Consider the following 26,299-nt stretch of genomic DNA (forward strand, 5'->3'; position numbering starts at 1 on the left):
TTAAAACCCAGTGGTCCTTGTGATTTTTTTTTTATAATCCATTTGGCTTCCCATCTAAGAAGTAACTTCTTGTTACTTGTTACCTCACTGATGCGGAAGATTAACACTTGCTCTCCTTGCAAATCTTAAAACTTCACAATTAGACTGATGTATTTGCATAGATGCTTTGAGTCTTGCGGAACTCTTTCCCGACATGATTGATTTCATTTGTTCTCTGAACCTAACGTTTAACGGTCTGATAGTTTTGCCAATGTAAAAGAAACCGCAGGGACAGTAAACGGCATAAACCACAAACTGAGTTTTGCATGAGATAAAGTCAGAGACACAATGTGTGCCAGATCACACGGTACTTACAAAAAGGGACAGCCCCGCATTTAACGGGAACCTGACACCAGAAATAAGCGTGTTACCCTATAGATATGCGGTTAATCTGCAGGTTAGCGGCGTTATGATGCTGCCTGGCGCCTGCACGTAGCCGAATGCAGCAGGGAGCAAATGATCTTTATTATCTGCTGTAAACGCTCCCCCGGCACTGACTGACAGCACTGACTGACAGCACTGACTGACAGCAGGCCACAATGTAGAGCCAGTGTCAGTCAGGGATGAGGGAGCGGTTACAGCGGATAATAAAGAGCATTTTCTCCCTGATGCATTCGGCTACCTGCAGGGGCCAGGCAGCACCATAACGCTGTTAACCTGCAAATTAACAGCTTATCTGCAGGTTAACAGCATTATTTCTGGTGACAGGTTCCCTTTCAAACTACCGCACACTCTGTATTTTGTTAACCAGTTATTTGACTCCAATTTGAAACCATTATAGACCAACGTATCTTTTAAATTCAAACATCTCCTACACGTTATCATTGTTTTTTTGACACAACCTCCGACCAAGCCTTGTAAAAGCTCAATAAATGCCAATTTTTATGAATAGCTGAACGGATGAGGTTATTCAGCGGTCCGAACCTGAAATTGAAAATAAACCTTTTTTGATCTTTCGTTTTTCTATCCCAATCAGCACTTTTAAGAAGATCCCCTTGTTGTTTGGTTCTAACTCTGTCCAATGTCTTTTCCAAAAGTAAAACTTGTGTTTTAATTTGTTTGGCTCGTGTTGAACGCGTATCTCATTGCTGGTCAACTTTGACTATAGGTAATAGGAGTGGGCATTATTATAACGCAATACCAAGTTAGTTGCCGTTGGTTTTCTGAAAGCCTCTGTATACAAATTCTGCAATAAAAGACATTTTATGGGACAGAGAGTTCCGCATTTCACGAACTAAGTTCCCAAATAATCGCGAGGCGTTGGCCGTTAACCTTTCAAGTCTTGTGAATTATGAATAGTGCCGGGTTTTCTCCTTTTTGCGCATTGAAGCAGAAAATCATTACCTTTTAAAGGGAAATATATGTTTTAAGTCTTTTGTCATTCTTTTCTATTATAAAAAATGATAAAATTATTTTTCTTTAAGGGTTGTGTTACACTGTGTTACAAAGGTTTTGTCCCTCGGACAATTTAGAATGTTCCTGATTTTTTTCACGCTGATTTCAGAAATGACCAGATTTTTCCTATCATGAAAGGTTTTTGAGAAATGAAACGAAACATTATAATATTCTGTTATAATTCTAAACACACAGATTATCACTGCGCAACAAATTTCAGGGAAGTTCTTGTCCCCTGAGAAAATTTTATTGCATCTTATAGATTTTGATATGCTGAACACCAATATGTGTTCCAAAAGTCTGTATCACGTACGGTTTTTAACCCCTTCATGACTGGAGCTGTTTTCGATTTTTCTTTTTTCGCTCCCCTTATTTCAAGAGCCATAGCTTTTTTATTTTTCCGTCAATATGGCCATCTGCGGGCTTATTTTTTGTGGGACGACCTGACGTTTTTAATGATACCACTGTTGTGCAGATACGTTCTTTTGATTGCCTGTTATTGCATTTTAATGCAATGTCGCGGCGACCAAAAAAAGTAATTCTGGCGTTTTGATTTTTTTTATCGCTACGCCGTTTAGCGATCATGTTAATTCTTTTTTTTATTGGTAGATCGGGCGATTCTGAACACGGTGATACCAAATATGTGTAGGTTTGATTTTTTTCTATTGTTTTATTTTGATTGGGGCGAAAGGGGGGTGATTTGAACTTTTGTTTTTTTTATTTTTTTTTTAAATACTTTTTTTTAACAGTTTATAATGTTACCAGCTGTGTAAAGAGGAGTTACATGTCACTGTAATCCTGCCTCTCAACTGGTCTGTAGGAGCGTCTAACTGGTCTGTAGGAGCCAGAACTCTTAATGGTTAGTAGGGGATCAAATACTTATTTCTCACTGCAAAATCATAGACTCAAAGAGTTGGAAGGGACCTCCTGGGTCATCTGGTACAACCCCCTGCTCAATGCAGGATGCTTAAAACCATCTCAGACAGACATCTGTCCAGCATCTCTTTGAAGACTTCCATTGAAGGAGAACTCCCCACCTCTTGTGGCAGCCTGTTCAACTCATTGATCACCCTCATTGTCAAAAAGTTTTTTCTAATTTCTAATAAGTATCTTTTCCTTTTCAGTTTCATTCCATTGCTTCACTGTGTCCAGGTAGCCTATAGTAAGCACCTACAATAGTGTCCTTTCTGTTCTTCTCTCCTTGAATTCTTACCCAGTTTCTACAGAGCTACCAGTCTCTGAAGCTTGGATCTCTGTGGCGATATACGTTTTCCTAGCATACAGTACATTGCAACACCTCCTCCCTTCTTGTTAATCCTGTTTCTTATAAATAAGTTGTAGCCTTCAAGATTTGTATTCCAAGCATATGTGTCATCCCACCAAGTTTCAGTGATGCCGATCGTATCTCTCTTCCTGTGTTAGCAGCTCCAATTCTCATGATAATGAGGTTGCAGAACATTCCTGAAAGGAATTATGACAGGACAGAAAGCATGAGTCTAAAAAAGCCCCAGTGGTTAGTGTAAAAATGGCACGCTTACGTAAAGACTGGAATATATATATTTTTTAAATATATGTAACACAAAATCTGATTTAAAAAAAATAGGTAATTTTCTGATAGCTTCCCTTTACCCCCGAAGGTGATTTGCACATTATGACCAGGCCAATTTTTACATTTTTGACCACTGTCACTTTATGAGGTAACTCTGGAATGCTTTAACAGAGTCCACTGACTCTGAGATTTATTTTTCGTGACATACTGTACTTTATGATAGTGGTAAAATTTCTTCGGTATGACTTGTGTTTATTTGTGAAAAAAATGGAAATTTGGAGAAAATTTAGCAATTTTTCAACTTTGAATTTGCCCTTAAATCACAGAGATATGTTGCACAAAATAGTTAATAAGTAACATTTCCCACATGTCTACCTTATATAAGCACAATTTTGGAACCAACATTTTTTTTGTCACTAGGAAGTTATAAGGGTTAAAAGTTGACCAGCGATTTTTCATTTTTCTAAAAAAATTTACAAAACCATTTTTTTTTTAGGAACCACATCATATTTGAAGTCACTTTGAGGGGTCTGTGTCAGAAAATACCCAAAAGTGACACCATTCTAAAAACTGTACCCCACAGGGTGCTCAAAACCACATTCAAGAAGTTTATTAACCCTCAGGTGCTTCACAGGAATTTTTGGAACGTGGAAAAAAATGAACATTTAACTTTTTTCACAAAAAATGTACTTGAGAAGTGAATGAGCGTCATTTGTCTTTTTGAATGTAAAATTTCCTGGAAACATTAGTGGACGCCATGTCCTGTTTTTAGCCTATAATGTGGAAACCCACAAGTGACCCCATTTTGGAAACTAGACCCCCGAAGGAATGTATTTTCACATGTGGAAAAATATTTAGAATTGAGAGTCCTTAGTGGTTGATACCTTTTAATGGCTAACTGAAAAGATGGTAACAAATTGCAAGCTTTCGAGACTGCACAGGTCTCTTCATCAGGCAAAGACTAAAACAAATTCTGAAGAATCACATATTTATGCACAACATAGTATAGGAAAGAAAAAAAAAAAAAAAGGGTGAGGGAAGGGTTTTTTTTTTCCTATACTATGTTGTGCATAAATATGTGATTCTTCAGAATTTGTTTTAGTCTTTGCCTGATGAAGAGACCTGTGCAGTCTCGAAAGCTTGCAATTTGTTACCATCTTTTCAGTTAGCCATTAAAAGGTATCAACCACTGAGGACTCTCAATTCTAAATATTTTTCTATCTACTGGCTAACACGGTACCAAGATATATTTTTTTCACATGTGGTGAGCATCTTGAACCTCCAGGTGCTTCACAGAAGTTTATAACGTTGAGCCGTGAAAATAAAAAAAATCACATTTTCCCCACACAAAAATGTTATTTTGGCCCAAAATTTTGCATTTTCATAAGGATAACAGGAGAAATTGCACCATACAGTTTGTTGTGCAATTTCTCCTGAGTACGCCGATAACCCATATGTATGGGAATACTACTTTTGAAGCACAGTGCAAAACTCAGAAGGGAAGAGGCGCCATATTGGAGTTCAGAATTTGCTGGAATGGTTTGAGGGCAGCATGTCACATTGGCAGAGCCCCTGAGGTGCCAGAACAGCAGAAACCCCTATATGTGAACTCATTTTACAAACTACACTCCCCAATGAATCCATCTAAGGGTGCAGTGATCATATTGACACCACATGTACCTCACAGAAGAAATTACATTTTTACCATTTACCATGTAAATGTTGAAATTTTTTTTAAAACAAACATTTTTTTCCTGAGTGCGCCAATACCCTACATGTAATCAGAAAATGTTTTTCAGGCACAGTGCAAAGCTCAGAAGGTAAGGAGCGCCAGATTTTACTGTTATGGTTTGCAGGTGCCATGGCCAACTGGGAGAGCCCATGAGGTGCCAGAACAGCAGAACCCCCCATAAGTGACCCCATTTTACAAACTACATCAATGAATTCATCTAGGGGTGCAGTGATCATATTGACAACATCGCTGGGTCACAGAATTTTATACCATTGTGCAGTGAGGAAACAATAACTGCATTTTTACCACCAAAATTTTATTTTAATCCCAGATTTTACATTTTCACACTAGAAGTGAGTAAAAATGTCAACAAAATTTGTCCCTCAATTTCTACTGAATGTGGCAATACCCCATATGTGGCTGTACAGTACTACTTCGCCATACGGAGAGACTCGGGAGGAACAGAGCGCTATTTGCCACCTGAAGCGCAGATGTTCCTAGAACAGTTTGCAGACTCCATATACAGAGCCCCTAATTGCTAGAAGAGCAAAATCGCCACTCAAGGGAAACTATACCCCTATTGGAATTTATCTACCGGTGTAGTGATAGTCATGATTTTGACTCCATGGGTGTTTTCCAGAAACAAGCAGCAATGAATGTTGCAGAGTGAAAATTGCAGTCTTCCATTGTAGTGACCAGTACGTTACAGTCACCAGCACCTTATGCCCGGCCCGTGCTTCTGGAGGCATGCACCTGTAAGTTATGCAGGCTCTCCTCACTTGAACGTGGACGCAATATGTGGTTTAGGTACACTGTGGGGCTCAGAATGGAGGGAGCATTTGGATTTGGGAGTGGAGAATTTGCAGAATTTCTTTTGAGGGGCGAGGAGTCATTTAGCTTTTCCAGAGCCTTTGTACTACCAGTAACGTCGAAGCCCCCTATATTTCCTTTAACAGATGACAGACCTGAGTGGGAACTTTTTTTTGGATTAAGTTGAAGCTTTTATTATAAACATTTTACATAACGTTTGGGATCACACTGAGCACTTACTTTGGAGTTTCCATCTAAATCTGAACAAAGTGATTCAGATGAAACCCCCGAGGGATCCATTCACTATAATGAGGCAGCAGAGTTACTCGGGTCTCCATCTTGCCTCCGTTCAGTGGTGTCCTTCTTTTCAGAAGTGCACAAAACTGTGGCCAACGGCACTTTTATTCAATCCTAAATAGACAGACACCGCCGGATCACAGGTCAAACGGCGTCCACAGTTCCTCCATCTGCCTCATTATAGGGAATGTTCCACCAGAGGTTCCGTCTGAATCACGGATTTCAGAGATTTACACAGAAACCCCGGTGTAAGCGCTCAGCGCAGAATAAATGTGCACCGAGCCTTACTGTGATCTTTGGGAGGCATAATGAAAAAATCAACAGCAAGTGAAGATTTAGCATTTATTTTTTCCGCCGTTCCTCGTGTGGTATATATGATTAGGTGACTTTATTCTTCGGGTCGGTGCGATTACAGCGATACCAGTTTTATAGCGGGTTTTTATGTTTGGCTGCTGTCACACACTAAAAGACGCTTTTTATTGCAAAAAATAATTTTTGCATCACCACATTTTGAGAGCTATAATTTTTCCATATTTTGGCTCAGAGTCATGTGAGGGCTTGTATTTTTGCAGGGCAGTATGACTTGACATTTTTATTGGTACCATTTTCGGACACTTGACATTTTTTGATCGCTTTCTATTCTGATTTTTGGGAGGCAGAATGAACAAAACCAATCAATTCTGGTATTTCTTTTTTGGGGGGGTTATGCCTTTGCATGTGTGGTAAAAAAGGTAAGGCAGTTTTATTATTTGGGTCAGTACAATTACAGCGATACCTCATTTATATTTTTTTTTATGTTTTTGCGCTTTTGCGCAATAAAAACTTTTATAGAAATAATAATTATTTTTGCATCGCTTTATTCTGAGGGCTATAACTTTCTTATTTTTCTGCTGATGGAGCTGAATTGCGGCTTGTTTCTTTGCGGGTCACTTGCGTTTTCAGCTGTACCTTTTTATTTATATCTGTCTTTTTGATCGCAATTTATTCCACTTTTTGTTCGGCGGTATGATGATAAAGCATTGTTTTTTGCCTTGTTATATAATTATTTTTATGGTGTTCACTAAAGGGGTTAACTAGTGGGACAGTTTTATATGTTGGGTAGTTGCAAACGCAGCGATACCAAATATGTGTACTTTTATTGTTTATATATTTTTCAGACAAATATTTATAGATATATCTTTTGATTTTCGTATTATTGTTGTTTGTTTTGTTTTTTTATTTATTTTTACAATTATTTAAAAAAAACACATTTTTTTACTTTTTTACTTTGTGCCACTATGGGACTATCATTTTTTCAGGCTGGTCGCTTGTACAGCATGGAGATGCAGCAGCGTCCCTATTCTTTGCAAACTGTCAGCCCTGCACTGACAGAGAAAGTTGCTGATCATACACTGCGCATGATCAAGCAACTTTCCTAGCTGTGATGACCCGGATGATGTCATGACGACATCGGGTCACCATGGCAACGATCGGGACCCCGTGTCACGAAGTGAATGGTGCGGGACTGCTCCTGGCACTTAGTATTGGGTGTCAGCTGTCAGAATCAGGTGACACCCGGCGGCAATCGTCCACACACAGCCCGTGTGCGCAGCAGATCACGATGACGTAATAATCCGTCCCTGGTCAAATAGGCCTAGGTCACATGGACGGATTATTACGTCAGATGTCAGGAAGGAGATAAAGGAGTGCAGACCCTGTGGTAAGATAGCATCAACATTGATGAGCTGAATATTACCCATATGTAACGCATTTATGGACACTCCGGCCAGGCAATTGTGTGCATTAATACTTGCAATGTGTTTTTTTTTCTGCAGGAAATTGACCTCGCACCCTATTTTAGTCTTCCACTGGACTTAGCAATAATTGGGCATCTGGCCATCATGCTTATTAAACTTTCCGCAGCAATTCATCTTAGGATAATGATTTTGAATGGAATCTGTAGCCAGGTTTTGGCTATGTAATCTGAGACCAGCATAATATAGGGGCAGAGAACCAAAGATGTTACTTACTGGGTTGCTTGCTGTCATTTTGATAAAATCACAGTTTTCTCTACTGCAGATCTAGCACTTCTCTGACTGTTGAGCTCTGTATAACCCCGCCCACACCCCTGATTGGTTGCTTTCTGCCCATGTACAGTGTACACAGAAAGCTGCTGAACAGTGGTGGGGGGCGGGGTTATATACAGCTCATGAATATGGAGGACTACCTAACAGCAGGTTCACTAGTCCTCTATTGATAATCTCCTGCTGATAAAACACTGATTTTATCAAAACTACACTAAACAGCCCAGTATGTGACACACCACTGGAATTAGTATCTCTTTTCCTACATTATGCTGCTCTGAGATTAGGTGGCACAAACTTGGTGACACATTCCCTTTAAAGCACAATGTATTTTATAATGCATTAGTCACTAAGTCATTATTGAAAGTGTTCAGAAGTGATACAGCTTCCTTCTTTATATAGGGTTTGTTTTTCTTGATGCGTTTACGTGTGAAAAGATCTGATGTGTTCCCATTTTGACCGAGCCTTTCTAAATAATGTCCAACAGCTAAAGTGTTATTCTTAATTTCCCATAACAGCTTGAATATTTCCATAAAGTCTGTCTTCTGTTTCTTAAGAACCCCTTATTCTCTAGTGTGAGGGTCACTTGGCGCCATATGTCACGTTGCTCTCTCTCTTATTTTCCTTTCTAGGTGTATTAATGTGGGAAGTATTCACAGAGGGGAAGATGCCCTTTGAAAGCTATTCGAACCTTGAAGTAGTAGAAATGGTCTCAAGAGGAGATAGACTCTATCGACCAAGGCTGGCATCAAACAGGATATACACTATTATGGTGGCATGCTGGCATGAGGTGGGTTATAGGTTACTCATGAATTGCAATATGTATGCGACTAGAATATACGGGCTTGGCAGTGATAGAATCATAGAATGTTGGAGTTGGAAGGGATCTCCAGAGTCATCTTGTCCAACCCCTTGCTCAATGCAGGATTCACTAAACATCCCAGACAGATGTCTGTCTAGGATCTTTATGAAATCCATTGAAAGAGATCTCACCACATCTCATGGCAGCTTGTTCCACCTCAATGTTCATGCTAGAGAAATACGTAACTCACCCCGAGGAACAATAAACATTAAAGGTTATGGTATGCCTCTTATCACCAAGTCATTTTTTGTTTTAATGCAATTAAAGGTGATCTGTTAAAGAAATGGTTAATCTTCACTTATAAATAACAGAATTACAGAAAAACAAGTATTGTGCAAGATGTTATCATCTGGGTCTCCTTGTGGACAATTTCCCAGACATTCCACATAGTAGTGGTCAGAATTTCTCAGAATCGCTGACTCGATCTCTATTTTTGTCTTTATCCACCCAAAAATCCTGAATATTCAGCCAAAATCTCATAAAACGCAGACATGTGCAAAGCACCCCCCCCCCCCATTCTTCTTTTGTGATCTATCTTGTATAATCTTATATTCTTGCCAATTTATTATGTAACTCTATATTTCCTTTTGATCTTTGGGCTTTAAAAGCCCAGCCCTAAAAATAAAGAACGGGAGACTACTTGGACAGACAACGAGCGTGTGTCTCTCTGATTATTGCTTCTTCGCTTAGATACCTAAAAGACAGAACACCTGAGTAGGTTAGAAATCCCGTCTCTAACAACTTGGAGGCCCCAGCGAGATATAATTTCTGCTTCGACATTCATCTTAGACTGAACAATTGACTGCCTCCGTCCTGAACAGAAAACCAGATCCCGGGTAAGTGAGTAGATTTATTACTCACACAGTTTTCTCTCCGGAAAAGGAGGCTTTCTAGAGTCAGTCTTTGGGGAATTCTAACGGGAAAACCCTCAGGTAAAAGAAAGTATCTGTTATTTGTTTTGTTGTCTCTTGCTTGTCTGTTTTGTATGTTGTTTAAGTGCTGTTAACAATTGTTTTTTTGTTTCATTATGAAGTACGGTGATTTTCCATCATTTGTTTTGTCTGTATCTATAATAAGGGTTCCTGTCTGTCTGTTTGTAACGATGTAAATATTTGCTAATACTAGTAATAATAAAGAACGGGAGACTACTTGGACAGACAACGAGCGTGTGTCTCTCTGATTATTGGTTCATCGCTTAGGTACCTATAAGACAGAACACCTGAGTAGGTTAGAAATCCTGTCTCTATCATCTGTCAGCAGGTTTTTGCTATGTAATCTGAGATCACCGTTATGTCAGGGCAGACAGCCTGATTACAGTGATGTGTTACTTACTGGACTGTGTTTTGCTATTTCAATAAAATCAGTGTTTTATCTGCAGGATATTATCACTACAGGAATAGGTGTCTTGTACTACCTAGTCAACTGCTCTGTGTAAGGCCTGTCCCACACGTCCAGATAATTCCGGTACCGGAAACAATCGGTACCGGAATTATCCGTGTCCGTGTGCCCCTGCGTTTCTGGTGAACATCAGTGTGGCACACGTGTGCCGCCCATGTGCCCACTGGGTACCACACGCACCGTGCTGGGTATCACACGTACTACCAGCATCTGGTGCTGAATCCGCAATTCATATGTTCCCTGCAGCAGCGTTTGCTGCAGAGAAAATATGAATAATAGTGTTTAAAATAAAGATCTATGTGTCCCCCACCCCCTGTGCGCCCCCCCGCTATTCTGAAAATACTCACCCGCTCCCTCGTTGGCTGTCGCTGCTTCCTGGTCTGGCCCCATCTCCTGTATGCGGTCACGTGGGGCCGCTCCTTTACAGTCATGAATAGGCTTCTCCACCCCTATGGGAGGTGGAGCCGCCTATTCATGACTGTAAATGAGCCAACGAGGGAGCGGGTGAGTATTTTCAGAACAGCGGGGGGGGGCGCACAGGGGGTGGGAGGGCGGGGGACACATAGATCTTTATTTTAAACACTATTATTCATATTTTCTCTGCAGCAAACGCTGCTGCAGGGAACATATGGATCGCGGATTCAGCACCAGGGGGGGGGGACAGCGCTTACTGTAGCGCTGTCCCCTGCACGGCACACGGACTGCAATCGGAGACCGTCCGTGTGTGTGGTCCGTGTTTTACACGGACCCATTGACTTTAATGGGTCCGTGTAATACGTGCGCTCCCACGAACACTGACATGTCTCCGTGTTTGGCACACGGAGACACGGTCCGCAAAAAATCAATGACATCTGCACAGATGCATTGATTTTTATGGGTCTACGTGTGTCAGTGTCTCCGGTACGTGAGGAAACTGTCACCTCACGTACCGGAGCCACTGACGTGTGAAACCGGCCTATCCCCACACCACTGATTGGCAGCTCTATGTACACTGTACATTGACAAAAAGCTGCTAATCAGTGGTGTGGGCGGGGTTATACAGAGCTCGGCATTCTGAGCACTGTTAGATCTACAGTAGAGAAAACAGTGATTGCATCTAAATGCACATAGAGTGCAGTAAGTGATACTTCCTTGGAATTAGAGTCTCGGTCCTTACATCATGCTGCTTTCAGAATACATATAAAAAATCTGGTGCAGATTCTTTTTAAAATGAGAAATCTTTGTAAATAATCTATGTCCTATGCAAATGTATGACACATAGAGACCCATAGATCTGCATCCGAGCTAAAGACCCAAAATGGATGAAAATTTTCGTTAAGACCAGGTTGCTTAACTTTTAAAAGGCATTGGTGAAATAAAACATAGTAGAATGCATAGCGTTTAAGTCATTATTCTAATGTGATTAAAACATGTCCAGCTCTAGGATTATGTGACTCCTAGGGCGATAGTCGCTGTGGACACCATTATGTCTCAACCTTTCAGATCCACCCTACATACTTACTATACACCAGGAACCATGGTCTTGTGTAAGAAAAACATTTGCTCAATCTTACTAGGAGCTGATTTTTCAGAAAAGTCAATGCTAATCATAATTTTGCTAAAATGATTAGAAATGTTGTTATATATATTCCAAATACAAATATCATCTCATTTACTCTGCTTACCTTCATTCAGGAGGAACTTTCCTTATTAATGTGGTGATCGGTCAAAATAAAAGCTTTCCCAAAAAATAACAAACTCACTAATACTCACTTACCAGAACCCTCCTGAATCCATCACGGGCCGCACTGTGGTCTGTGCAAGAACAAGAAGTGGAGGGGTCACTGTTCCATAATCTGCTGCACCACTGCGACCTGTGATCGGCTGCAGTGGTCAGGTTACATTGATCACCACATCATCAGAAAAACATCTGACTTTTGCAGACAACAACAGGCTGCAGGGATCTGGCGTCTGGTGGGACGGTGACGTCTCCATTTCAAGCAACCAACGCTGGATCCAAGGTGAGTATTAGGCCGGGATCACACTTGCGAGTGTGACCCTGGCCTTAGTGATTTTGTTCATTTCTGCAAATCCAGTCCCCGGGACAAGCTTTGCAGAAACCCCTTTTATCGTGTAAATATACATAATATTCATAAAAGTTTCTATTGAATGATAGCAAGCAGAGATCTTGAAAACAGTAACATTGATTTACTAAAAGTCAACTACCTCTTTAAAACTCTCTAGAGATGTCAAAAAGTCTTTATTGCAGATTTTTTTTTATTATGCTTTTTTTTGTTTTTTGTTTTTAGAAACCAGAAGGACGTCCCAAGTTTCATGATTTGCTGACTCACATAGAACAAATCCTGGAAGGAGAGCTCTGATGAACATTAGGGGTGTTGGTATCTGGACTATTGGACACCTTTCACTTGTGCAGTTCTTACATAACGTCTCTTTCTATGTTTAGTTAAACTGTTTGCACACTACGTGTTTTACTGATTACAGATTAACCCACCCCATGTTCAGTGCCCATAATATCGTGAAACTATTATGGTTATGGATTCCGGATCAATGTTCATGACTGTGGACTCTCTGGGACAGTAATCAATGAATGGTAATAAATGTCTGAAGATAATAACAGGTTGTAAATAGTGAAAATATTCTATACAGCTGTGTTCTGATATGTGAAATTGCTGATTTTTTTCAGCTATTTTTTGCAAGTGTCTGCAGCAAAATACACAATAGAAATATGCAAAAAAAAATATGCTGTGATTATTGCATTTTGTTTTTAGTTTTTTCCTTTTGATTCTCTTTTGGTGCAGAGTTGTTTTAATGCTTTAGAATTTTAATATTTTTACTTAAAAAAAAAATTGGTTTTCTGCATTTAAAACACAATTGCATTTTTATATAATTTTTTTCACAATCCCCATTTTTCCACAATCCCTATATGAAAAAATACACACAAAACATATTACCGCAGTGTCTCTAAACACACATTGGGAATGAATTTTCACGAAAGCACATCCATTTTTGTTGTACTGTTAAATAAGGCAGATTTTCTGCACAAAAAAAGTACAAAAAATGAAGTACACTGCTCAAAAAAAGGGAGCACTAAAATCCCACATACTAGATATCACTGAATGAAATATTCCGATTGCAAATCTTTATTTATTACATAGTGGAATGCATTGAAAACAATGAAACTTAAAAATGATGAATGTAACTCACAACTAATATCCCATCGAGGTCTGGAGTTGGAATGATGCTCAAAATCAAAGTGGAAAATCAAATTGCAGGCTGATTCAACTTCTGTGGAAATGCCTCAAGACAAGGAAAGGATGCTCAGTAGTGTGTGTGGCCTTCACATGTCTATATGACCTCCCTACAATGCCTAGGCATTGTCCTGATGAGGCGGTGGATGTTATCCTGAGGGATCTCCTCCCAGACCTGGATTAAGGCATCAGTCAACTCCTGGACAGTCTGTGGTGCAATGTGGTGTTGGTGGATGGAACGAGACATGATGTCCCAGATGTGCTCGATTGGATTCAGTGCTGGGGAACGGGCAGGCCAGTCCATAGCATCAATGCCATCATCATGCAGGAACTGCTGACACACTTCAGCCACATGAGGCGTAGCATTGTCATGCATCAGAAGGAACCCAGGGCTTACTGCACCTGCATTTGGTCTCACAATGGGTCTGAGGATCTCATCCTGGTACCTACTGGCAGTCAGGCTACCTCAAGCTAGCACATGGAGGGCTGTGCGGCCCTCCAAAGAAATGCCACCCCACACCATTACTGACCCACTGCCAAATCGGTCATGCTGAAGGATGTTGCAGGCAGCAGATCGCTCTCCATGGTGTCTCCAGACTCTGTCTCGTCTGTCACATGTGCTCAGTGTGAACCTGCTTTCTTCTGTGAAGAGTACAGGGCGCCAGTGGCGAATTTGCCAATCTTGGTGTCCTGTAGCAAATGCCAAACGTCCTGCATGGTGTTGGGCTGTGAGCACAACCCCCCATCTGTGGACGTTGGGCACTAAGACCAACCTCATGGAGTCGGTTTCTAACCGTTTGTGCAGACAAATGCACATTTGTGGCCTGCTGGAGGTCATTTTGCAGGGCTCTGGCAGTGCTCCTCCTGTTCACCCTTGCACAAAGGCTGAGGTAGCGGTCCTGCTGCTGGGTTGCTGCCCTCCTATGGCCCCCTCCATGTCTCCTGGTGTACTGGCCTGTCTCCTGATAGAGCCTCCAGCCTCTGGACACTACACTGACAGACACAGCAAACCTTCTTGCCACAGCTCGCATTGATGTGCCATCCTGGATGAGCTGCACTACCTGAGCCACTTGTGTGGGTTGTAGAGTCCGTCTCATGCCACCATGAGTGTGAAAGCACAACCAACATTCAAAAGTGACCAAAACATCAGCCAGAAAGCATTGGTACGGAGATGTGGTCTCCACCTGCAGAACCACTCTTTTATTGAATGTGTCTTGATAATTGCCAATAATTTCCAACTGTTGTCTATTCCATTTGCACAACAGCATGTGAAATTGATTGTCAAACAGTGTTGCTTCCTAAGTGGACAGTTTGATTTCACAGAAGTTTGATTTACTTGGACTTATATTCTGTTGTTTAAGTGTTCCCTTTATTTTTTTGAGCAGTGTATATATGCATTACGGGAACGTGGCCTTTCGCAAAAGTATGTCAGCACCCCTCCCCAGAGCCGGGGTCTCAGCCGCATCTTTTGCAGGCATGGTTTGACAACTTTGGTGTTGATTGCTCAAGTGTCCTGCACAGAGCCTTGACCTCAACCCCACAGAACATTATAGGAATGAATTGGGACACAGGTATTGTTTTGGAATGTGATGTCCAGCAAGCTCATATAGTTGGGATTATCAGTTGTCCACACACTTTTGGCCATATAGTGTGTTTATTTTTTGATGTTCTGGATTTTGGACTTTTCTTCCAGTGCTAAATACACTTTGAAATTTAGACATTCTTAAAGATCTCTAAGAAATCTAATAATCTTGTTTTATTAATTAATAAAAAAGTACAAACATATGTTTGTTTACTTTATTTAGATGGAAACCAACAAACCTGACAGTCTGTATCTATCTAAAATATACGTATATACAGTAACTAAATTTTGTTAAAAGATTGATTTCTCCCAGTAGGAGAAACACAATAATAATCTTGTAGTTAGTTTTAATGGCTAACAAAAATAAAATACCGTATATACTCGAGTATAAGCCCGAGATTTTCAGCCAAAAAAAATGGGCTGAAAGTGCCCCTCTCGGCTTATACTTGAGTCAAGGAAGGCGGGGGGGTCGGCGGGTGAGGGTGAGCAACGCCTTTCAAATACTCACCTACTCCCGAATCTCCTGACGCGGTCCCCGCATGTCCCACGGTGTTCGGCGCATCAGCTTCAAGTTCTTCCGCTCTTCAGCGGTCACGTGGTACCGCTCATTAAAGTAATGAATATGGACTCCACTCCCACAGGGGTGGAGCCGCATATTCATTACTGTAATGAGCGGTACCAGTGACCGCTCACTACAGGAAGAAGCTGCCGCGCCATACACCGTGGGACATGCAGGGACCGCGTCAGGAAGTAGGTGAGTATATTTACCTTCCCTCATTCCACCGAAGCTCCGTCTTCCCGTCCTCTTGCTATGACTGTTCAGGTCAGAGGGCGCGATGACGTATTAGTGTGCGCGCCGCCCTCTGCCTGAACAGTCAGTGCGGAGAGACGGGACGCTGCGGAGCAGCGACGAGAGGTGAGTATGTAATTTTTTTTTTTTTTTTTAGTGCAGCAGCATTATATGTGGCACAATGTTATATGGAGCATCTATGGGGCCATAATGAACTGCATGGAGCATTATATGGGGCATCTATGGGGCCATAACTGCATGGAGCATTATATGGGGCATCTATGGGGCCATAACTGCATGGAGCATTATATGGGGCATCTATAGGGCCATAACTGCATGGAGCATTATATGGGGCATCTATGGGGCCATAACTGCATGGAGCATTATATGGAGCATCTATGGGGCCATAACTGCATTTAGCATTATATGGAGCATTTATGGGGCCATAACTGCATGGAGCATTATATGGAGCATCTATGGGGCCATAACTGCATGGAGCATTATATGGAGCATCTATGGGGCCATAACTGCATGGAGCATTATATGGAGCATCTATGGGGCCATAACTGCATGGAGCATTATATGGGGCATCTATGGGGCCATAACTGCATGGAGCATTATATGGGGCATCTATGGGGCCATAACTGCATGGAGCATTATATGGAGCATCTATGGGGCCATAATGAACTGCATGGAGCATTATATGGGGCATCTATGGGGTCATAACTGCATGGAGCATTATATGGGGCATCTATGGGGCCATAACTGCATGGAGCATTATATGGGGCATCTATGGGGCCATAACTGCATGGAGCATTATATGGGGCATCTATGGGGCCATAACTGCATGGAGCATTATATGGGGCATCTATGGGGCCATAACTGCATGGAGCATTATATGGGGCATCTATGGGGCCATAACTGCATGGAGCATTATATGGGGCATCTATGGGGCCATAACTGCATGGAGCATTATATGGGGCATCTATGGGGCCATAAGTGCATGGAGCATTATATGAGGCATCTATGGGGCCATAACTGCATGGAGCATTATATGGGGCATCTATGGGGCCATAACTGCATGGAGCGTTATATGGGGCATCTATGGGGCCATAACTGCATGGAGCATTATATGGAGCATCTATGGGGCCATAACTGCATGGAGCATTATATGGAGCATCTATGGGGCTATAACAGCATGGAGCATTATATGGAGCATCTATGGGGCCATAACTGCATGGAGCATTATATGGAGCATCTATGGGGCCATAACTGCATGGAGCATTATATGGGGCATCTATGGGGCCATAACTGCATTTAGCATTATATGGGGCATCTATGGGGCCATAACTGCATGGAGCATTATATGGAGCATCTATGGGGGCCATAACTGCATGGAGCATTATATGGAGCATCTATGGGGCCATAACTGCATTTAGCATTATATGGAGCATCTATGGGGCCATAACTACATGAAGCATTATATGGAGCATCTATGGGGCCATAACTGCATGGAGCATTATATGGGGCATCTATGGGGCCATAACTGCATGGAGCATTATATGGAGCATCTATGGGGCCATAATGAACTGCATGGAGCATTATATGGGGCATCTATGGGGCCATAACTGCATGGAGCATTATATGGGGCATCTATGGGGCCATAACTGCATGGAGCATTATATGGGGCATCTATGGGGCCATAACTGCATGGAGCATTATATGGGGCATCTATGGGGCCATAACTGCATGGAGCATTATATGGAGCATCTATGGGGCCATAATTGCATGGAGCATTATATGGGGCATCTATGGGGCCATAACTGCATGGAGCATCTATGGGGCCATAACTGCATGGAGCTTTATATGGGGCATCTATGGGGCCATAACTGCACGGATCATTATATGGGGCATCTGTGGGGCCATAACTGCATGGAGCATTATATGGGGCCATAACTGCATGGAGGATTATATAGGGCATCTATGGGGCCATAATGAACTGCATGGAGCATTATATGGGGCTCCTGATTCAATATGGATATTCATAAACACTTAACCTACTGATGTCTCAATTAGTTTTACTTTTATTGGTATCTATTTTTATTTTTGACATTTACCGGTAGCTGCTGCATTTTCCACCCTAGGCTTATACTCGAGTCAATAAGTTTTCCCAGTTTTTTGTTGCAAAATTAGGGGGGTCGGCTTATACTCGGGTCGGCTTATACTCGAGTATGTACAGTAAGTGATGTTACGAAGCAAGCTTTTGAGACTTCTCCTTAGATGTCTTCATCAGGCATCGTATAACAAAGTAACTGAAGAAACACACATATATACACAAAAGAGCAGCGACATGGCATAATAAATAGACATGTAAAAACAAATTGATTTTGGAGAGTAAATCGTTAATCAGTTTAGAGTTTAGTGTTTCTCTAGATGCTTAATTATACCATGCCTGATAAAGAGACACAAGTAATCTGGAAAGCTTACTTTGTAAAATCACTATTTTAGTTAATTAATAGGTATCAAATCTACAATATAAATATTTTGTTTCTCCTACAAAGAGCATTCAATCTTTTTTTCAACTGGTTAACACAGTACCAAAACTTTTTTTTACTTTTGACTACATTTTGTTAGATGATCTTATGGATGGCAGGGCTTCTAATCGATCACTCTGCACTACGTAAACTGCGATTAGATGTAGAATGATACAAACACTGCAATAACATAATTTTCTTAGTAATACTTAAAAGTAAAAATATCACCATATTGTTACTGAACAAGTCTGGTATACCAAAACTAATATACCAATAATAAACCACAAGGGATTAATCCGGCCACACCATGACTTGACCATATATTACCACCACATAGTGACTGAATAATACCACCATACTGATCATTATAAAAAATCACAGTACTAACAGTAATAATACCACTAGTAGTATTATATACAGTAGCTCTCTAGATCAAGTGTGTATATATATATATATATATATATATATATATATATATATATAGTACAGATAAATCCAATTTTTTTCTTGTAACTCATCAAAATTAAATTATTTTTTACTTTTCTTCTTCATCCGTTGCAGACCGCTATCACTCCTTCCAGCCAGAATTTGTCTCTGCAGAAAATAGCACACATACATCTGACTCATCACTTCTACAGTACCCTCCACACTTTTTACTCCACTTCTACGCTGTTGTAGGGTTAATCACAGTTTACTTGATCTGTGCTGTAATATATGACCTGGCCAGTAGGTGGCAGCGGCAAGAGGCCAGAGTTGGAGAGTGGGGGTTTTTGGTGGTTGTTGGACAGTTGAGAGAAGTCGAAGGAGAGTCCTGGTGGAAGTGAAGCTGCGGATCCTTGGAGAAAGACTGGATAGGGCGGTGCAACTCTGGATCTGTTGGTGACCCTGGGATGCGTTGTTCGGCTTCACATGGGCCGACTCGGCGAGGAAAACCAAGTACATAGCATCTTGGGCCAGGCAACCTGTGAGGCCTTATCAGTTTCAGGACGTACCATGTTGCATCTGGATATATATGCAAATATATAAATAACCTTATAGAGGTCCAGTTATTTAGGAGAAAAGGCCTCTTCTGTAAGAGACACTTCAAAAACTGCTCCAAGTAGGCGATTACTAAAATACTGGCATAACACTGTCAATTTACTGATTTATGCATAGCAAGGGTTAGTCGCACTGTATTTTGCTCTCATATAACTGTTAATTCTGTTCAAGTGTACCTGCGTATACTCTTAGTCGGTGTTATTGACAGTAACTGCTGTCATTGAATTTTTTACTTATACACCGTTTACCCACCATCCTTTCCTTTGTTTTATAAACTGGTTAGTATTCATATTATATTATCTAATCTTTCTGCGTGTTTGCTAATTGTTGCTCTATCCCTTATCCTGTGGCCATTCCTTTTCCACGTTTCATTCGGCTCTGCGAGCAGGGTATAGCATTACAATGCAGAACGCTACCGGGGATGGTAGGGAGGTACAGATCTCAGGGTCTGCGGGAGCACCTGTTCTAGTCACTCTCCTGCCCACTCTAAACTCTCTGAACTGAGCTTGTCAGCAGGGCACATACTGAGACAACTTGCAAAATATGCCGGCAATAAGATTTCAATCGAAGAATAGGCCGATCATATGAGAAGTATATACAGACGGCACAACCTAGCTGAGGAGCTGCACTCTGACATCACGCTGCACGCACTACAGGGAGGAACCTGGGAAACGGTCACGCGGTGTCCTGCATCAACACGAAAAACTGTAGAAGACATTCTAGATATATTAGAGAAGGTTTATGGAGAGAGAGGCACAGCCGCTAGTTTCTGGATGCCCTTCTTTAATCTGTGTCAGCATGAAGACAAAAGCCTCTCCTAGTATATACATGCTTTGCAGAGCATGTTACAAACCTGCCAAACAAAATGCAAGGCTGGAGCCTCTATTTTCACCGATTTTGACACCATCAAGAAAGAACAGTTTGTTCAGGGACTGATGAATTCATCGCTACGAATGTATGGCCCCAGAGGACAGGGAGACCAGGCTGAAAAAAAGCCATAAAACTCCTTGGCTGAGATGAGGGCCGCAATTCAGGAACTGACATGGCAAGTGGATCAGCTAAGAAGGTCTCACACCCTGTCGCCCTGTCAAGTGGGGTGGGGAAGCTGGTCTATTCAACGTAAGACCCGTTCTCCCCGACAGATGGGGTGGAAAGGACTGAGACATGCAACAAATCTTTCTTCGTATAGGTCACCAGAAGAGACCTGGGACCGAATGGCCCCAGAGCGGTCTGACCCACCCCCAAGGGCATCCTTGTCCAAACCAGAGAACACCTGAACATTCTCTAACCCAGGGCCCAATATGCTAGAGGTGCCGAGAAAGAAGGCATGTCTCCCGAAAAGCCCCCAGCTCAGAAAACATGATAGAGTGAGAGCCAGAATATTTAAATGTGGATAATCTCCAGTGGCAGGGAGCACTGAAGGAAATGCAAGGCCTGAAATGCCTTGGTGTCCCAAAGTCAGGTGATGGACCTGCTGATTGAAGACAAGACTGTGCGCTGCCTAGTAGATACAGTACAGGAGCCAAAGTCTCCACAATGCCACTGGAGTACCTTAAGACCTATTATGGTCACTTGGTCAAAGCCGAGCGAGGAAAACTGATTAAGCTGACGGCCGTTAACCAGATGAAGATTCCAGTCCATGGGATAGCGTGAAGATTGGAGACCTGTATGTGGGTCAGAAAGGGATTGTGCTGGTGTATGGAATTCACGATCACGAACCTCGATTATATTAAGATCTAGACTTGTTGATGTTCCTCAAAGATGATCCGGAATACTGGCAGAGAGTCACCAAACATTAGCCTACACAGAAGGCGTTCCAGAGACTGAGTCGGGTATATGGGATTTGCAAAAATGTTCCTGAAAATGGTGGACATTGCGACCTTCCCACCAGGGCATCAAAATCAGGAGCAGATCAGGCAGATGAATGTGTGGTTCGCACAAGCGAAAAATTTGTGGATTTGTACATGTATGGAGGAGTGAAAGTCCTAACTGGCCCTGATTGCTGAGGGACTGTGACTGTGTCCAAAGCTCTGAAGACACAGTCGATTATGCAGTGGTTTGGCTGGAAGATCTTTAAAATTAAATGACTTGACACCAGTTTTTCTCAGAACAAATTCATCGGATAGAAGACTTGTTATGAGAGTTTCAAGCTGCTTTCTCCAGAAATGAAGAAGATAATTTTGGACGCACAACCCGCATAGAACATGAGACTCCGACGGGAGACACACCTCCAATCTGTGAGAGATATCATCAAATTCTTCCTAACCTGTAAGAGGAAGTAAAAGTCATGCTATCACAGATGCTGAGTAGTGGAGTAGTGCCGGAGAATCAGTCCATGGGCCGCACCGATAGTGCTCGTCCGACTGAAGGCTGAATAGTGTCACCGTATGAGATGCTCACGCTTTGCCTAGAGGGGAAAACTCTGGTATTTTCCGGTGGCTGAAAGAGACAAGCCAAGACAGCTTTCATTTTACCAATGGGCCTGTACAAGCTCAATAGAATGCCTTTCGGACTCACCAATGCACCTGGGATGTTTCAGTGGTTAATGGAGCATTGTTTGGGAGAGCTGATCCGTCTGCAGGCCCACAGTCTGAAGTTGAAGCCACGAACGTGTCATTTGTTTCAGACAGAAATTGAATATCTAGGGCACCTGGTGTCTTCGGGTGGAGCCCCAGCTTTGAGGGGTTTGACCGTTCCTGGGACTAACAGGATATTATCAACGTTTCATCATGAACGTCACTAAGATAGCCTAGCCTCTTCACAAGTTACTGAAAAGGAGTGCAAAAGGTCCAAATAATCAGCCCATTGCCTGGGGACCATGACAACAGTGAGCCCTAGATAATAATAATCTTTATTTTCATATAGCGCTAACATATTCTGCAGTGCTTTACAGCTTGTACATATCATTGCTGTCCCCGATGGGGCTCACAATCTAACTTCCCTATCAGTAGGTCTTTGAAGTGTGGGAGGAAACTGGAGAACCTGGAGGAAACTCACACAAACACAGGGAGAACATACAAACTCCTTGCAGATGTTGTCCTTGGTGGGATTTGAACCCAGGACCCCAGCGCTGCAAGACTGCCGTGCTAACCACTGAGCCACCGTGCTGCCCTGGATCAGCTGAAAGATGCCTTGACCAATGCCCCGGTGTTGGCATGCGCCCAATATGATTTTCCATTCATTCTATATATATTGATGGAAGTCTTCAAGGATTGGGAGCTTTGCTGGCCCAGGAACATTTGGCCAGGAATGATTAATAGTGTACAGCAGCCATTTTTTGAGAAGCTCTGAACGAACCCAGATAACTACAGTTCCTTTAAGCTGGAGTCATTGGTGCTCGTCCGGGCCATGACCAAGAAGTTTGTCAAATACCTCACTGGAACACAGGTCTTTGTCTGGACTGGCAATAATCCATTGGCTCATCTGCAAAGTGCGAAGCTGGAAGCCCTGGAAAAGACGTGGGTCGTCTGAAAGGCGAAGTTTAATTACTCAAGTACTGTTGTGGCAAATAGAATGCTATTGCATTCAACAAAATCAGTTACCCCAAGACCGTGGTTCAGTTCAAACTGAATCGTTCACACTTGGGGACAGTTTTGATCCGTGTAAGAACTACCATAGGAAAGTTGCATGTTCGCTGGGGGTTGGAACCCTACAAGATTTTGAAGCAGGTAATTCCGAATGGATCAGTGTACGATGTGAAGCAAGAAGATTGATCCAGTCCGGTACGCACTACATTGGAACATGCTTTGCCCCTGTCATTCCATCGACCCTCAGAGACTACCTTAGCCTGAGCCCAGCAGGATCAACAGACGACTAGTGGAAGATTACTATGATGAGGAATGGTGGACTGTACCGGTCACGCCAAGCTTAACAGACAGTGCAGCTCTGGCACCTGAACCAGAGCTGCAAATACAGGGGAAGAAAGAAGTTGAGGGCACTATAGAGTTGGACCCTGCTGGCTTGCGTAGATTGGAGCGTCCCACAGCGGACGTCCCACCTCAAAGGTACCTCCAAAATGACTAAGTGGGGCCAGATTTCGGGTGATGTTTTTGCTGAAAGGTCAAAACGTTAGGTGGGTTGAATGTAAGGGTTAATCACAGTTTACTGTATTGTTCGAGACTTGTGATGTAATATCTGATCTGGCCAGTAGAGGGCAGCGGCGAGAAGACGAAGTTGGAGCAAGTTTTTGGTGGAGATTTGTGATGTAATATCTGATCTGGCCAGTAGGGGGCAGCGGCGAGAAGCTGGAGTTGGAGCAGGTTTTTGGCGGTTGGTGTGGGGTTGAGAGGGGTCAAAGGAGAGTCCAGGTGGAAGTGAAGCTGACCCAGCCACGACCCATTTTTAATGTCCTGGCGGAGGGAAGGAGGTTGTCACTCAGGATTTTACGGCACATGGCTCCATCCATTCTCCCATTGATGCGATGAAGTAGTCCTGTGGCCTTAGCAGAGAAACACCCCCAAAACATAATGTTTCCACCTCCATGCTTGACAGTGGGGATGGTGTTCTTTGGGTCATAGGCAGCATTTCTCTTCCTCCAAACACGACGAGTTGAGTTAATGCCAAAGACCTCAATTTTACCTCATCTGACCACATCACCTTCTCCCAATCACTCACAGAATCACTCAGACAGACCTGCACATGTGCCTTCTTGAGCAGTTGGACCTTGCAGTGTAATGTGTTATCAATAGTTTTCTTGGTGACTGTGGTCCCAACTGCTTTGAGATCATTAACAAGTTCCCCCGTATAGTTTTAGGCTGATCTCTCACATTCCTCGTGATCAAGGATGTTCCACGAGGTGAGATTTTGCATGGTGCCCCAGATCGATATCCATTGACTGTCATTTTGTATTTTTTCCATTTTCTTCCTATTGCACCAAGAGTTGTCTCCTTCTCACCCAGCGTCTTACTTATGGTTTTGTAGCCTATTCCAGCTTTGTGCAGGTCTATGATCTTGTCCCTGACATTCTTATAAAGCTCTTTGGTCTTGGCCATGTTGTAGAGGTTAGAGTCTGACTGAGTCTGTGGACAGGAGTCTTTTATAAAGGTGACTATGTAAGACAGCTGTCTTTAATGCACGTAACGAGTTGATTAGGAGCGTCTAACTGGTCTGTAGGAGCCAGAACTCTTAATGGTTGGTATGGGATCAAATACTTATTTCCCACTGCAAAATCATAGAATGGTAGAGTTGGAAGGGACCTCCTGGGTCATCTGGTCCAACCCCCTGCTCAAAGCAGGATTCACTAAATCATCCCAGACAGATGTCTGTCCAGCCTCTGTTTGAAGACTTCCATTGAAGGAGAACTCGCCTCTCTTGGCGGCCTGGTCCACTCAATGATCACCCTAACTGTCAAAAAGTTTTTTTCTAATATCTAATCTGTGTCTCCTCCCATTCAGTTTCATCGCATCGCTTGCAGTCTTTCCTTGTGCAAATGAGAATAAAGATGAACCTTCTGCAATGTGACAGCCCTGGAGATATTTGTAGACAGCTATTAAGTCTCCTCTCAGTCTTCTTTTTTGCAAGCTAAACATTTCCAAATCCTGTAAATGTTCCTCATAGGACATGGTTTGCAGACCGGTCGCCATTCTGGTCGCTCTTCTCTGAACTTGCTCCATTTTGTTGATGTCTTTTTTTTAAATCTGGTGCCCAAAACTAGACACGGGGCAATAACGACTTCACGTGATCTAGACTGTATGCTTCTGTTAATACATCCCAGGATTGTATTTGTCCTTTTTGCTGCTGCATCCCACTGTTGACTCATGTTCGGTCTATGATCGATTAGTATACCAAAGTCTTTTTCACATGTGCTGTTGCTTAGCCCTATTCGTCCCATTCTGTATATACTTTTTTCATTTTTATAGCCCATGTGTAGTACTTTGCATTTTTCCCTGTTAAAAACCATTCTGTTAGTTGCTGCCCACTGTTCCAGTTTATTCATGTCTTTTTGAATCCTCTCTCTCTTCTCTAGTATTAGCTATCCCTCCTAGCTTTGTGTCATCAGCAAATTTAATTAGTTTACCCTCAATTCCGTCATCTAAATCATTGATAACGATGTTGAACAATACAGGGCCCAGGATAGAGCCCTGTGGTACCCCACTTGAGACATTATTCCAACTGGACGTGCAGCCATTTACGACCACTCTTTGGGTCAGATCACTAAGCCAGTTATGAATCCATCTAACAGTTGCCTTGTCCATTCCGTACTTAGTCACTTTTTCAATAAGGATTGTGTAAGATACTTTGTCAAATGCTTTGCTGAAGTCAAGATCTACTATATCTACAGCATTTCCCTGATCCGCCCAGTCAGTGATTCTGTCATAGAAGGAAATTAAGTTAGTCTGACATGACTTATTAGTTACAAACCCATGCTGACTATTTAATCACTTCATTCTTATCCAGGTACTAACACATGTTGTTTAATAATTTGTTCAAAGATCTTTCCTAGTATAGACGTCTGACTCACCGGCCTATAGTTCCCTGGGTCCACCTTCTTCCCTTATTGAAGATAGGAACAACATTTACTCTTCTCCAGTCTTCTGGGACTTCTCCTGTTCTACAAGAATTTTCAAAGATTATGGAGAGTGGTTCAAAAATTTCTACTGCTATCTCCTTCAGTACTCTGGGGGGTAATTCATCTGGACCTGGAGACTTGAATTCATTTATGTTAGCTAAGTGTTTCCTCACTAACTTTCTGCTTATAGATATCCTGGATTCTTCTACTCCTTTAATAGGACAGTGAAAATCAGTTGATGTTACATTTCCTTTCTGAGAGAAAATAGATGCAAAATAGGAATTTAAAAGTTCGGCTTTCTCAAAATCTTTTCTTACCATTTCATAATTTTCATCCTGTAAAAATCCTATAGCATCTTTGACTTCTCTTTTACTTTTGACATATCCCCAAAATCCTTTTTCATTGCTTTTGATGTCTCTTTCTAACTTTAATTCATTGTCAGCTTTAGATAATC

At 42.1% G+C, this 26,299-nt stretch overlaps 1 protein-coding gene across 3 annotated transcripts in view; it reads left to right on the forward strand.

The window, feature by feature from the left end:
- TEC (tec protein tyrosine kinase) overlaps positions 1–15,158 on the forward strand; it is a 126,993-nt gene extending 111,835 nt beyond the window's left edge. For 2 of the 3 annotated variants that reach the window (XM_077279807.1, XM_077279808.1), the window contains 2 exons: positions 8,518–8,675; positions 12,434–12,874. In XM_077279807.1, coding sequence (XP_077135922.1) covers positions 8,518–8,675; positions 12,434–12,505 — 230 coding nt within the window. In that variant the 3' untranslated portion in view covers positions 12,506–12,874. Of the gene's footprint in view, positions 1–8,517; positions 8,676–12,433 lie in introns of all 3 variants that reach the window. The other variant, XM_077279809.1, reaches the window with a different exon arrangement.
- Positions 15,159–26,299: the final 11,141 nt, after the last annotated feature.

The sequence above is a fragment of the Ranitomeya variabilis genome, chromosome 1, assembly GCF_051348905.1.
Source record: "Ranitomeya variabilis isolate aRanVar5 chromosome 1, aRanVar5.hap1, whole genome shotgun sequence".
Taxonomy (NCBI): Eukaryota; Metazoa; Chordata; class Amphibia; order Anura; family Dendrobatidae; genus Ranitomeya; species Ranitomeya variabilis.